Source organism: Gymnogyps californianus, chromosome 1 (assembly GCF_018139145.2).
Source record: "Gymnogyps californianus isolate 813 chromosome 1, ASM1813914v2, whole genome shotgun sequence".
Taxonomy (NCBI): Eukaryota; Metazoa; Chordata; class Aves; order Accipitriformes; family Cathartidae; genus Gymnogyps; species Gymnogyps californianus.
This window is the reverse complement of record NC_059471.1, coordinates 147,712,602-147,727,373: the sequence shown is the minus strand read 5'-3', so window position 1 is coordinate 147,727,373 and position 14,772 is coordinate 147,712,602. Positions and strand designations below refer to the sequence as shown.

The window sequence follows — 14,772 nt, the reverse complement described above, 5'->3', positions numbered from 1 at the left end:
TTCTGTAGTCACGGCTCATTATTTACAAGATCTCATCCAATATATGTATTTTAAAAACTGAGCTTGTCTCAGGTCTTTGAACCAGCAAGTGTGGAAGAAAAAAAACCTACCACGATCTGCCCCTTTCTTCAGGAATAGTGATCTACTCATCTTCATAGCTATTCAGTGGTACTTTTAAAGTCTGCAGTACATTTACGAGCGAAATCAATACCAAGGTTGGGCAGTGGTGGGGGTAGACTTTTGTGTCACCATCCCTCCCCATCCCTGATAAGGTTCTAGATGTTTTTAAGGGCAAAAAATCCACCCCAATACATTAGTTTTGTTAATCCTTTTCCTAGGATCTGTTTGCCTGGCTGGGGAAATTATGCAAAAAGTAATAAAAGTTCTAATTCAATTTCCATGTTAAGAGATGGATTTGGAAAAAAAAAAAATCAGAAACCATATTCTTTGTGTTTACTAAGAGATATGCACTCCAACATTTAGTGTCATGGAGCTGGAGTTAAAACCAGAAACGGTGAAGATAATTTAGCTGCATGAATGCCTGCTCTTCAGTAAAATGCTGCCAAAATTAAATAGGAATGAAACAGCACTTTGTAGTCATTGGTCGCTCAGCAGGGTTTGCGTAGTTAAAAACCTAAGTGAAAAGGGTGATTGACCTACATTGCTACTAGCTTAGCACAGCTGTACTTTCATATTTTCGCTGCATCCGAGGAAGCTCATTATTTAATACAACTGAGTTACATGTAATTGTCGGTCTTTCATTTTACACTTTTAGGGGCCAGATATTAATCTCAAATGTGCAGCAGGCATTACTGTGCATCTGGAAATATCTACAGCTGCCCATTTGCACGCAAGGCTAAGAGACGGGATTGCACATAGTTGCACCTGAAATTAAGAGGCTGCCCAGGGGTAGGAGGACCTCACAAATATGCAGAAATCAAATGAGCAGATGGAACAGAAAGCAAATCCCTTGGCACCCCAAAGGCAAACGCTCTGCTGTTTCCCTATTGTTTTGAGCAGGAGCAGCCCAAAACGTACAACCAAAGCGCATTTCACACCACTCATACCTGCGGTTTAAATAAGTAATAACATTCCAGTTAACAACCAGTTTGACATGTTAACAGCCCAAGGGCTGTTAACATAACGACTGGTCATTAATGGCAGTAATGACAGATTTCAAAAGGGAATATTGTGCTTGTAAATGGACATGCTGCCAGTCAGAAGAGAGGACAGAGCAGGATAGGCTGATACATTAAGATGTCACCGTACAGCTCTGGAGGGAAAAAAAAAACCCTTCTTGCATATTTCACTTACTGTAAATGGACTTGAAATATTGGCGTAAACCTAAGTTCCTTAAATTAAGTCTTCACTTTCTAACCCAAGAGTGTATAAGCAGGAGACAGAAGCCTGCAGGGGAATTATACTCTGCATATCATTTTCACTGAGTGTGTTATTTCTAACATTGAGTCCTTTCTTTACTCAAGTCAGTTCTCATCCTCATTAACAAAACAGAGTTCATTCCTGCTGTGGCCACCCTAATACCCTTAGTGTCATATGCCACCTCTGAAACCACTGGAGTGACTTACATGAATCAGATTCCAGGGTAAAGCCTCTCACACCCAAAGCATCTTCCAAGCTCATTACCTCATTAAAGATTTCCTCCATCCCCTCAACCCCACCCAACCCGGAGAAAAAAGGTTTTAATGTAGTAAAATTAACGAATTTTACCAAAGGAGAAAGCTAAAGCAAAGCAAGTTTTGAAGTTCTGAAGATACAGTGTATTTACAAAAAGCTCACCAAAGTGGGTACCTCAGGGCTCAAATGCAGAACAAGAGCATGCATCAGGGCTAGGGGAGCGTTTAGGTTTTTGGCATGCATCTCTAAATGAGAGATACTGGAAGTATCTTTTCAAATAGCCAAAGACACAATCACACAGTTTGTGAATTTAACCATGAATGTTAAAGCACCCAAACTGGCTACATTATTGCTCATAGCATCTGCAGAATGGCTGTCTTATTGAAAGACATAATGAACACAGAGAGACAAGTTAATAAGCAATTTTACTCTTTATAGTATCGTGCAAGCCACATATCCTCTAGAGGGCACCACATAAATTAATAGGAAGCTAGAACAGTTTTATATGTAGCAAAGACTCCCTTTATGGTTAAAAAGAAAAAAAAAATTAAGAGGATAGTTTGAAACTGTAATCGAACCCTAATCTGATCATTAGTACAAAGTAATTTGTTCTTTAAATTCATATCAAGTGGGTTGCTAAATATGAAAGCTTATTTGCCTACAAAGCTAGAGAACATTTAACTAGTTTCTACATTAGCATTAAAAAGATCACTTTTATAGGTTCACTGCATAACTAAGTAGATAAGACGCAATGAGGCAAATGACTATCTGCAATTACCTTAAGTGCATCAGTTTGAAGTTTAGTGTAAATACCAAGTTTAAATCTATGTACTCACAAGAATCACTAAAAAAAACCTCATGACAAGATAGCTTCGTTAAGACTTGATAAACCTGGAGACAAAAATTGGAAACATCTTAAAACTGATTGTAGGATTTCTCATGTATGCTGGTTTCACTGGTGCAAAATATTTGTATGAACAAATAACTGAAACACCAGTTTTGAATGTGGTCATGACAGATAAAAAAAAATACAGTCTCCTTTCTCTGAAACACTTAGTATGAATTTTAACAAACTGTTAGCAAAATATTTACTTCTGTTAGACCTTCAAAGACCAGAGAGCAACAGTGTGTGTGTGTGCATCTGTGCTGGGGAAACGCTTTGCTCATATCTCTACTACTAGATCATTTTTGGTTTTGATTTTAAACATTTGATTTTAAAACATTGGATCTGCTGCACTAGCACTTGGGAGATTCAGTAAGTTCAAAGTCTCCAGTAAATTTGGAACTCAGATCAAAGAGCCATAGAAGAGTTTTCTCACTCCTGCAGGCACTTGTAGAAAGATTCTTAAAATGGGTTTTAAAAATTAGGATAAGTGTTACCTATCCCCCAGAAGCTGTTCCGACCCCTCTCTATAGACACACGCTTTAAGATCACAAGTGACCTAGGTTCACGTACAACAATTCCCTTCTATTCAAACAGTTCCCTGCCAGTTTTTAAAAGTAAGGTTTTGTTACCTACTTCTTTGGCAGCTTTAACACAATGACTTTAGGATGCAGACTATATGCTAAATTCCCAGCATTCTATCTTGCATTCAGTTCAGAGTTTTAATGGGTAGGAGAGCACTTTTACCAATAAGTAGTCCAAGCCCATGCCTGAAGAACCCTGATCTGCCTTGCAGCCCCAGCTCAACAAATGCACAACGTGTTTGCGAAGGTTTTTGTTCCACTCTAGACAAAACAGGTTGTAATGTGGAGAGCCAGAGTACCAACAGTTGTCAATAATGCTTTAGTCTTGATTCCTGTTCCAACCTACCCAGGCTGTAAAACTTGGGAACTGGTTGGTGTGTGGGAACCTCCTATTTGGTACCTGTGCTTAAACTGAACTTGTAAGTTAATGTGTTCAAAGAGAATTTTAATTTTTCCCCAATGTGTTGCTGACTTGAATGTCCCTTTAAAAGGAAAAGGCTTCACTACAGGGGCAGGGGAAATATTCCCAGAAGTTCACAGTAGCCTGGAGCAGCTAGTCTCATTAGGCCCCCTCTACAGGGAATGGAGGAAAGGTGCTCCTATAGGAAATAGGTGCTCTGAATCACCCCAGAGGAGCCTTTTCTCTCTATTTACTATTGAGAGCCTAGGGAGACTAAACTTCCCAATTAAACTTAGCTCCTGCAAAGTAGCCCTATTTATTCACATACGATCTGTGGATAAGCTAGCCTGGTGCTTCTCATCAGGACTTTGCTACAAGTTATACCTCAAATACTTTTGAGAACGTAGGTCCACAAGCAAACAAGACGACAGAAAATCAGGTGACAATTTGCTATCTCTGAGAAGTGGCAACAGGTTACCCAGTGTCCCACCCAGGTCACTGAGTTAAATCAGGACCAGAGTGGACTTGAGCCTACTAGCCACATGGTTATTTAGCATGGGGAAGACAGCTGGTCATCTTGGTCCAGCTTCTAACAGCTAAATGGCAACATTCATAAAAGCTTCCAGTGCCACAAATGAAATCCCTTGGCAAACTAAGAGGATGAAAGTGGGTAAGCGAAAGTGAGTGAAGCACTCCTCACAGAGTTCAAATCCTGCACTGGAGCTGGTGAAAGCCACGTGCATGATTTCAGGCCACTACACCTGGCCGCCACCATGCTGCTAGGAAGAGGAGGGGACCACTAGCTCTCCAGGAGCGCAGTGCTGTGGGAAGCATGAGCGGATTTACTCTTCCTCCTCTGAGCACAGGACCTCAGTATTAGCATCAGAAAACTGGCAACCACGTGCAAGACCTGGTTACGAGTGCTTTTTGATTCAGATTTTAGTTTTATCTCCATATTTCAGTATTTGTTTTCTCATCCTCCACATATACTCGGCCTTGCAGCCCTCAAGTACTGCTTATGCAATAGCAACTACATGGGAAGGACTGAACAGATGTACCAAGTTTGTCAGTGAACGCAAGAAGGACATGGCCTACCTCAGATAGTCTCTGCGACAAAGGATAAGGTTGGCTTTGGTGTACAAGGTAGAGCCCACCTCCCCCAGGCGACAGTCACAGCAGGCACATTTCAGGCAGTCTTCATGCCAATATTTGTCCAGGGCCTTTAGAAGATACCGGTCTTTAATCTTACGGTTGCAGCCAGCACAACCTTTCGGCTTGGTGTCTGGCTGGACTGAGAGCATTTGTATACCTGAAATACAACAACACAAGAGAAGAGTAAAAATAGATATTCTCTCAAGTGCAAGTCTCGCCCTTTTCTTCCTCCACCTCACCGCTCCCACCACACCCAGTTCATTAAAAAGGCAGTCATGTAGATAGGATGAAATAACCTAGATAGTCCACAGAAAACTGAAAACAATGTTAAGATAAATTTGAAAGCAGAAACTTCCGCTGCTCTAAGTTCCACAGCTTCTCTTTAACACCTAATTTACCTGGTCTCTTTGCTGAAAAGAAATAAGATTAAAAAAATAAAAAGAAAAAACAGTTCAGTTAAAAAGTCATCCACTTTCACCCAAAGTATCCAATATTTAGCAACCAAAAATTTAAATAAACAGCATATCTATGATGGCAAACATAGCTGAATCTACATATTTGGACCTATTTACGCTATCTTTATAAAATGTAAAAGCACTCCAGATTCTAAAGAAGCAAAGACTGAAGCTATTAGAGACACAGGGCCAGAGTTTCAGGGAGGTTTGAAACAGACATTTTGGTGCTGGCGGGGGGGTGTTTTGTTTTTTAAGATTTCAGTTCTTGTTAGACACATGAATGAAGCAATCAGATTTCCAGAGACTTCAGTACCAGCGTCTCTAGTTACAACCTGCAGTGTAAGGACCTTCTGAAAAATCTGATTTTAAATAATCTGGACAAGGTTGGAGAGTTGCTAGTTTGTCAAGGAAAAAAGAAAAAAAAAAACCATAAAAAACTCTGCCCCACTTTCCAATCCCAATTTTAGCCAACAACTAGTTCGGGACAAGGAGTACAATAGTGTCTATTAAGTGTATATACCTTTTGATGTAATAGCAGAGAGCATTTAAATAACAATTCAAACACCTGAATCACCGTTTAAGGGAGGAAACTGGTAACAGTGGTACACAGTTGAGCGATGGTACGCAGAGCACTGCAGCCAGCTTCCAGAGATCTATACAAAAATCGATCGCTCTCAGTTTTACAGTAAATGGGGAGAGAAGGTCACTGCCCCAAAGTGCTTACAGACTAGTCTCTCTTGGTTAATCGCATGAACTGCCATCCCATTACACTCAGACCAATTCTCTGAAAGTCATTTCTTAGAATAAGCAAAATCTTAGCTCTGTGGATGCTTTGTTGGACATCAAACAGGCACCAGAGAGAAAGAGAGAACTGACACACAGTTCGATTATTAGGTTATCTCACTGTTTTAAAGACAGAGGTGTAACTTCAAAAATTGCTACTCATTAGAATGCATCTGAATATTACAATGAGAATTTGTCAAGACTGGGGAATGAATACTGTTGCCAACAAGCAAATCCTACCCCAAAATTCAGGGTATGGCACCCTGTTATTATGCAGAGACTGGGAAAAGTCAAATAGAGTCTCGTAACAAAGAAAAGCAAATTCAAGAGCTCCTCATCAAGAATGCTCTACTACCTACTGTTAAGAAAGCTTTACAGTCTCAGCTTCTGTCAGCAGATCTTGGTTGGTGCTGTAACACACCACTACAGACAGACAGGCTCAGGGAGCTAGAACATGAACAAGTTGGGGTTTAGGTTTTTGTTTGGTTTGGGTTGGGTTTTGTTTTTGAAAGCTCTCATAAGGAAAACATGAAAATGAGTGTAATCTTTGAAGCAATGGTACAGTGTGCCTTTATGGATATTAGCGCTACAAAGACAAGAGGCTAAATGCTATGCCAGCTGAGGCGTCCCAGGGATCTCTACGCATATGTGTACGTGAAACACATTTACGTGGACCGCAGCGACTGTAGAGCCAGTTAAGTGACTTTCCAGGGTTACCAAGCTGAACTCCTAAGTTTCACCTGCGAAGCTGATCACTGAATTAGAAATAGTAATTCTTATTGTGACATATGAGCACAACAGCCTTGCTCCCCTCTTTGCGATACACCCTGTTACGCATTTTGGAGCGATATATTTGTCTGTTAAATTAGCCATCCAGTGATACGCAGACAGTTCTCCTAGTGGGCACCCCGAAGTACCATGGCAGTACTGCTGCATAACATCCGAAGCTCATAACAAAAGTGTAAAGTCTGTATTTTTCTATCAATAAGTATAAAAAAAATGGCATTGCTGCCTTCCCATTACTCCCCAATCGATGCTACTTTCATAGCTCCTACAGCACTTACAGACTTGTAAGATCAGTTTCTCGTTCACAAGGGGGAGGAGGAGATCCAGAGACCTGCACAGGGCTCCACAGTAAGTGTGTGGCAGATCTGGGAACGAACACGCACATCTCGTCTTGAGCAAGCACCATGAGACAAAGGCTGAGCCTTTACAGTATTTTCGGTTGCCAGCTGACTCCCCTGAATCCAGGGTACATACACGAAGCAGCAAAATAACATGGGTACAAATAAATAACTAAAAGCAGTGAAAATATCAGAGATTTTTGGTAAAGAACCTATACCAGACTGTAAAGGGAAGTCCTGCTGGAGTTCTAATACTTTCGCTTGGTCAAAAAGTCTTAATCTATAAAGTTGCATATCATGGTAGAGTATAAATATCTGCTAAGTGCCAACAACAGGCTTATCCCCAGCCCCTCTCTTAGGCCGCATAGAGGACAAATGCATAAAATCAGCCACAATTTATATCAACTTCTTGGAACTCAGTAAAAAAGTTCAGAAGCATGAAGGGCTGTTCTAGGACTTTAATCTTTAGCTCGAGGGAAACCAGGATAAACTAGGCACTAACACAGCTAAAGGCTTTAAAGAAAAAAATCTTAATGTAAAAATTTTGTCGCCCGATAAGGAAGCGGGTTAGAGAGCGGAGGCTGACAGTCTCTGATCTAGGCTGATCTACTGTCCTGCACCGTCTGAAGGGAACAAGGTACCACAGAAACAAGGCTAAACAAGTGAATATCTGAGCAAATTACAATAATCAAGCCTGATAATTCCTGAGGTATATGCTGCAAACACGAGATTATTGCATTAAAAATAAAACTGCAGCTTGCACAGTCTTGCACATACCCTGCACAGTTTTTGAGACATTTGCTACATGAGAAAAGTAGACAGAGCACTGTCTTTCTTGTTGGTTAGCCCAAATCCTCCTTGTAGAGATGAGTGAAAAGGGGCAGACACCCCATGGAAGTCGTGTTAGCAACCTGCACGTCTATTTTCCTGAGGCTGAGAGAGAAGGTGGGGCTGACATCCCACCGGCAGCATCTTCAGATTAGGGATTCAATCTGCAGCAGCTTTTGGAGGGAAGGAATGCTTTTCTCCTCTGATAGATCTGATCTTTTCGCACTTCACTTGCAATGAAGCTGCTTCTATTTTAAAGTTAAAAAAAAAATCCCCAAACTACTGCTTCATTATAAAAAAAGTTACTCTTTTTTTGAAGTGTAGAAAGGTTCTAAAAACAAAGCACAAAACAGAGCTCCGAGAAGTGTTTTACATATCTCCAAATTCTTTGCACATACCCTTTTCTTCACATGCCCTGGATTAAATGGCTTAATTTTGAAAACAGAACATTTCATTACTTTTTTCTGTATTGTATGAGCCACCTTAATGCAGATCACCTCACAGACCATCTCTCTTCCCTTTAATGTTCCCATAAGGTCTCCAATGCTGTTACACTTTTCAGATACACGCTTGTGTATTTTTAGCTCTCTCAATTTGGCAATAAGAATACCTGCAGCTTACTGTCAGCCAGCTTTTCGCTGGCTGCAGTTTAAGTACCCATTTATTTCTTAGGACACAGGAAGGACCCTTTCAGAGGCTGACAGCACCCACAAAACCATCCAAACTGCTTGCCGCTGAAATATCAGGTAGCGGCACATAGCACTGCTGCCGGGCTGCCTTCCTCTCCTCCTCCCTGAGGAAAGCAGGGCTTATGGAGCACTTCCAAAAAACTGTACAATTCCGTAACTGCTACACCCAGGCCGTAAAAAAAAAAAAAAAAAAATCAAACCCAGCTTTCCCTTCAGTTCTGCAGAGTCCTGCCCATGCTCTGCATCACAGAGCAGATCTGTTCTCAGAACTGAGAAATTTCAGTGCCTAGTCTGTCACTGTCAAACGAACCCTTTTTATTTCGCCCCGATATGCTTTTAAGGGCTTCCTCTATCCTTCCCTCCATTCCTCCACCCCCAGTCCCCAAGATACTGCACATAAACTGCAGAACTGTGTCACGAATAAGATTTCTTCATCACCATCCATCAGCTTTAGGATTTTTGAAGGGAGAACTTAACCCCATTTGCAAGTTTTTGGATTTCCCCTCAGTCTCCCCAAATAAGTTCGATGCAACTCACTCCCATCCCTGGTTATTGTTATTATCGTGTGATGAAACACTGTCAACTGATTTGTAACTATGATTTCAGGATAAAGAGGAAAAATTGCTGGAAAAAGCTAAATTAGGCTCCTGGAGGAAGTCAGAGAAACAAAAATCCATTTCACTCCAATCATCACACTTCTCAAAAATCAAAGGGAATAAAGATTTGACATAATGAACTGTATTTTGTTAGTGATGTAGTAGCATCTGTAAGCAGGATTGGTCCCTGATGGTGCTGAGCACTGCACAAGACCCACAGAACTCAGTTTCTGGTTTGCGGTACAGTTTTTGAAAATCATGTTGAGGGAGGAAGAGTTGGATATTATTATGCACTGGATCACTTAAAAACTTTTAAAGACCACTCTCCGTTCCCCCTTGCGCCCCCCCCCCCCCTTCCCTTTGCAGAGGCACATACACGGTTCTACCAAGGACAGTAGTATGTACAGCAAGAAAGGGAAAACTTGTCCCTACTTAAAAAAAAAAAAAAAAAATCGGTTTGGAGCAAATTAAGTATTAGTGCACTGGTCTTTAAAAGATAGCAAACTGACAGACACTATGCAGTCAACAAGAGAGTTAGAGATCTAGTAGAAGATAAAAAGAATACTTTTCCGATGCTTTCCCACTTTGTAGCTTTATCCTGAAAGCATTCAGAGCTCCAATTATTCAGGACAATACACACATAGACTTAAAAAAAAAAAAAAAAGTTAAGGTTTCAGAAGCTAAGAAACATTTCAGAACTCGCATGTAGCACATCAGGAGTCGTAACTAGTTTTAGATTGGCATGTAAATTGTTCTGTGGAAAATTCTTATTGCCTCCGAGACCCTGCTATTCTGAGTTATTTGACAGTTTAAGGGAAATCATAATTAAAAAAAGAGACATAAATAATAGCCTGTGCAGTGTGGTGCACAGAAATAAGTAGAACCATTTCATTTAAACTCTGGTGAGCTTTTAATTGCCTGGATTGCATTGTGAACCAGCCTAACGGTTGATTGCCTCCATTATGCTCTCTTGTTCTGTGCCATTCATCCGCACAGTCTCAGCTTCTGTAGTTAACACAACAAAGTAACCGCAACTCCATAACACTTAGGGTTGTTTTTTTTTTTAAATAAAAGTAAGGATTTTAGTACTCTGAATGTAGTCTCTTCTGTATACTTCTGAGTTAATTTTCCATGGTATATAACTAAACTTCACCTCCTGCCCCTTCTACAGAGGAATCTGATTTTTTTCTTTATTATTTTTTATTTTCTTTAATAAAGGAGGTGGGTTGGGAAGCGGAAAAAAAAGAAAAGAGAAGAGGTTAGGTAAAAACTAAAAATGGGAATGCAGTCCCACAGCTGGGAGCAGTGATACAGATTAAAAGAATTTGGCCAACATGGCTAGTCGATTGCCAAGAGACACCAAACAAAAGATTTCTCTTCTTCTTTCCCCTTCTCTTTTTGAAAGCTAGATTGGGCCTAAAAGCTTGTTTCTCTCTGTTCACTGGCCCAGAGCATCCCTGCAGGCTGTAGCCCCCTAAGGGACAACACAGCAAATAGATGTACCCAGATCCCAGGGACAGGAGCTGCTTAGCTATGTTCCTACCCCTGTCGTGTCCCCCCCCCCACCTCTCTCCCCCCAGCCCCCCCACTCCCTCCCTCCTTTTTTAAAGCAGTGGTGCTGGGAACCAATTTGATTCCCTTTTTCTCCAATGCAGCTGCAAGGCTCAGAGATACTGACATTTTTCCACTCTTATCAGTTTAATTACAGTTACCATGGCAGCAAAGTGCTAGTGCTTGGCAAAGGCCAACAAGAGATTTGCAAGACTGAGTTCAATTTTGATGCAGCTCACATGCAAAATAAAAAAAAATAAATAAGAAACATACACTCTACAACAAAGAATCCCTTTTGGAGTTAGACGCTCAAGCCTTTTGTGCTAATTCCTTTTCAAGCATCACAGGGATGGGGCGATGGGGAGAAGAGGGGAGAGGGAGGTGTCGGGAAAGCATGTAGCGATATTTGTTGCACCTAGCAAGATTAATTGGTTTAAACAGCGGTCCCACAAAGCTGCCCTAGGAAGCGGTATTTTGGGTCTCTTCAGAGCACACGCAAACACAGACGCTCGCTACGGCAACGCGTTCAGGATCGAAAAGGAAAGAGAAACACTCTCGCTGCCTCCCCCCTCGCCCCTCCATCTCTACCTTAAAGCGCACCGCTTCTGCTCGGTGCGCACTAAAACAGGAGACCGCCGCCTTACCAAAACTTTTCTCCTTTTTCTGCATGAGTTGATTTACGGGCGCCTGGAGAGCTCCTTCTCATTGAAGCACCAGATCCCGGCAAAAGTAGCAAGTGCTTCCCCGGCTCGGGTCAAGTGAGCGGGAGCGCGGCGCGCCGCAGCCCGGCGGGCGCGGAGGCGGGGGGCGGCGGGGGGGGCGGGGGGGGGCGGCACACCCCAAGCCGCCGGCCGCGCACGGCGATGGCGAGCGACAAAGCCACATGCTCCCCTAACTCTGCCCGTAAGCCTATAATCCCAGTGGTCTCTTAGCTTTGTTGTAACAAATGGGTTTGATTAAACTGTCACATGCGGCGTTAGCATACCACATCGTGCTCGGTATGAAGGGAGAAGGGGGGCGGGGGGGGAGGGTGGGTGTGAAAAAAGGGGGGAAAAAAAATAAAGGATCGTAGACAGGAGTACTATTTCATAACGCCAGGCTGGCTGCCCTTCTCTCACGCCGGTCCAAGAGAGGCTGCGTGAGCCCGGACCCCGACAGCCCGTGTGCGCCCCGCGCGTCCCTGCCGCCCCCGGCCCGCTCTGCGCCCCCCCGGCGCTCCCCACCCCGGCAGCAGCCGCGCTCCTGCCTCCGCTCTGCCCAAAGGGTTAACCCTGCGCCGAACCAGTTGCAAATTAAACTGCTGTACGGGGAGGCTTGTGGATTAAAGCCGGGGAGTGGGAAATTAACCGACTCCCTTGATAATTGAGAGCACATTTCGAGAAGCTCTGGAAGAAGCAAGAATAAGAATAACAATAATAACGGGGGTGGTGGGGTGGTGGTGTTTGCTGCAATTCATTGTTAACTTTGACTGCTATTTCTGGAGACATACAGTTGGATGGGTTTCGCTCAGCATCCTCCGCTTGCATGTATTTCATGTCTCATCATAAAAATAATGAAGCCTCACATGATTTAAACAAAACAGTCTCAGCAGAGCTGCAGCTTGAGTGAAAGTTGCAGTGCAGAGATATGTGTGTGTGTGTATTGCAGCCCCGGCTTATGACTCAGAGAGAGAGAGAGAGGGAGAGAGAGAGTGATGCAGACACACATACACAAATGACCCAAAGCTTATGTACGCAGTTGCCTCACTTACCTTCTCAATTAAGCGATACAGGGGAGGCAGTTCAATAAGCACAGTGGCTGCTTTGTAGCTCTTCTCCTTGGGAAAGGTCAAAAAGAAGCATTGTTTGGGGAAAAAAAATAAAGAGGGGGTGGGAGAGATGGGGAGGGAGATCGCTATTCTTTAAGTTTAAAATAATGAGGTCCTCAAGGATCCGCCAAGTAATTGTGTTGACCGCATCCGAGCTACAGGTGTCCTCCTTTTAGTATGTTGCAGTCCAAGGCTGTCTGTCTCCGTCCTGGCTGAAGACAACTTACCTAAAGCAGCGTGTGAGGAGCCGAGTTGAATGAAGTCAGGGCTTTATCAGCTGCAAAATGCAATCCCTTACCAGCCAGACATAATACAGCAAAAGAAAAGGTCACTCAGTTATTACTGAGCCAGCAGAGCCCAGGCAGCTCTTGTGGAAGACCACAGAGAAGCAGCTCCCTTCCGATTTAAGGCTATTTACCTCTCTCCCCCTCCACCCACCCTTCCTCTCCCTCTCCCCCCTCCCAACTCCCCCTTTCTCTCTCTCCCTCTCTCTTTCTCTCTCGTTCTGCAGCTCGCTCAAGTACAGCCGCCCTCGGAAAGTGCAAAGCAGCCAGGAGACAGATTGGGCTTTGTTGGTAATTTCCCATGGTGAAAATTTACAAGCCTGCAAGTGCAGTCAGCAAAACCACATGCATATGCTAGACACAAACACCAGGGACACACACACACGCACACACAAGTGACCTCTACTGAAGCGGCTCAGGATCACCTTCCCAGAGAGTGCTTCAGAAACAGACCCGGGGAAACAGGGGAGCGTCCCCCTCCCCCCCCCCACCCCCCATCACTCCTCCCAAAATACTTTGCTTAAACAAAACAATAAGTTGCCTACGCAAAAAAAAATAAGAGAAAAAATGGCGAGATACATATCTCTCTATTAATGAGTAATGAGAAAAATCCCTGAAGGTGAAAACGCTGCCTCTCTCCGTGCTAGATCTGAGCTGCTCAGTAAGGAGTGGAAACTCCAGCGTGAAAGTTTCCCGCTCCTCGGCGCGGTCCCCGGCCGCCCGCCCGCCGCCGGCAGCGCGGCCCCGGCCCCGCCGCACACCGGGCACCGCTTGCCACATGCCACCACCCTCACTGCACTTTTTAAGCTGAATGCTGAAGGAGGACAAGCCGTTTCCCCTCTACAGGATCCTCGTCCCAGGAGTTGAAGACAGATCCTTTTTCTCTACCTAGTGGTGGAGGGGGAAAAAAAAAAAAAAAAAATAGACACGGGTGTGTTATAGGTGTCGAACACCCTTGACCGAGAGACAGACAGACAGACAAACATAGAAGAGATATAGCACGCTTTGATATTCAGTCACGCTCACAGATGATTGTTTCTTCGTGTTTTATAATAAAGATGTTGAGCCTAGCCTACTGTAAATAAAGTTAAAAAAATCCAAAGCATCTTCCTCTAAGAGCCATCTGCAGTTGGAGAAAGACCAGATTAAGAATTTTTGAATACAGTTTTCAGACTTCAAAGTGAATATCTGTTGTCTGCTATTAGAAGCACCACACTAGATTTCCACAAAGCTTTGAAAGATGTCAGCTTACAATATACCCTAAATTTGAATGACACTCATATTATAGAAGTCTTTCAAGACCCAAGAAAGATTTAAAAGCATTGACGTGCTCTGCCATCTACACCCCTCCCTCATATAATCCAGCAGTTCTAATAAAAATCAAAGCAACCTCAGAAATGCATATGTTTAGGACAGGTCCGTCTCCCCCCCCAATCCCCCCCCACCTCTCTCTCTCTCTTTTTTTTAAAAAAATAGATATATATAAAGGTTCCTGGAACAAGCATACTGTGCAATGAACAATTCCTGAATCTCTTGCCCCCTCTCCCTCTAAGTAGTAACAAAACTCAGCCACAACCAACCTGAGCAAGAACCCGAAAAGCACAATCAGAGGCAGCAGACTAACAGAGCCCCTTTCTGCTGATTTGATCTGCACATAGAGAAAAGCAAAACTTGACAGAAACCTGCTTCTCTCCTGCACGCACCCATACGCTCAAAAGAGCCTCACTTCCCTCTGTTTATAGACTACCTCTGCCACAACCACTCTGAAAATACAGCAGTGTGAGTGTGTGTGTGCCTCTCTCCACCAATGCACTCAGAGAAGGAGAAGAAAAGAGGGAGGGAGAAGTTATGTGTGGGGAAAGGGAGAAATAAAATCAAAACAAATGGTACAGCTAATGAGGACAATTAAATTAATTATGTTCAAGGAGATGAGATTTTTTTTCCCTCCAACTGTATGATCTGTTACCCCTCGCTGGCAACTGCTGCTCTGTAATTCATGGC

The 14,772-nt window shown here is 43.2% G+C and overlaps 1 protein-coding gene across 2 annotated transcripts in view; it reads right to left on the bottom strand.

Annotated features, from left to right (window-relative positions):
- The window catches only part of LMO3 (LIM domain only 3), a 59,831-nt gene that overhangs the window by 43,788 nt on the left and 1,271 nt on the right, over positions 1-14,772 (bottom strand). The window contains exons 1-2 of one of the 2 annotated variants that reach the window (XM_050909089.1): positions 11,325-11,349; positions 4,598-4,811 (exon numbers count right to left, since the gene is read on the bottom strand). In XM_050909089.1, coding sequence (XP_050765046.1) covers positions 4,598-4,811; positions 11,325-11,349 — 239 coding nt within the window. Of the gene's footprint in view, positions 1-4,597; positions 4,812-11,324; positions 11,350-14,772 lie in introns of those variants that run through there. The other variant, XM_050909097.1, reaches the window with a different exon arrangement.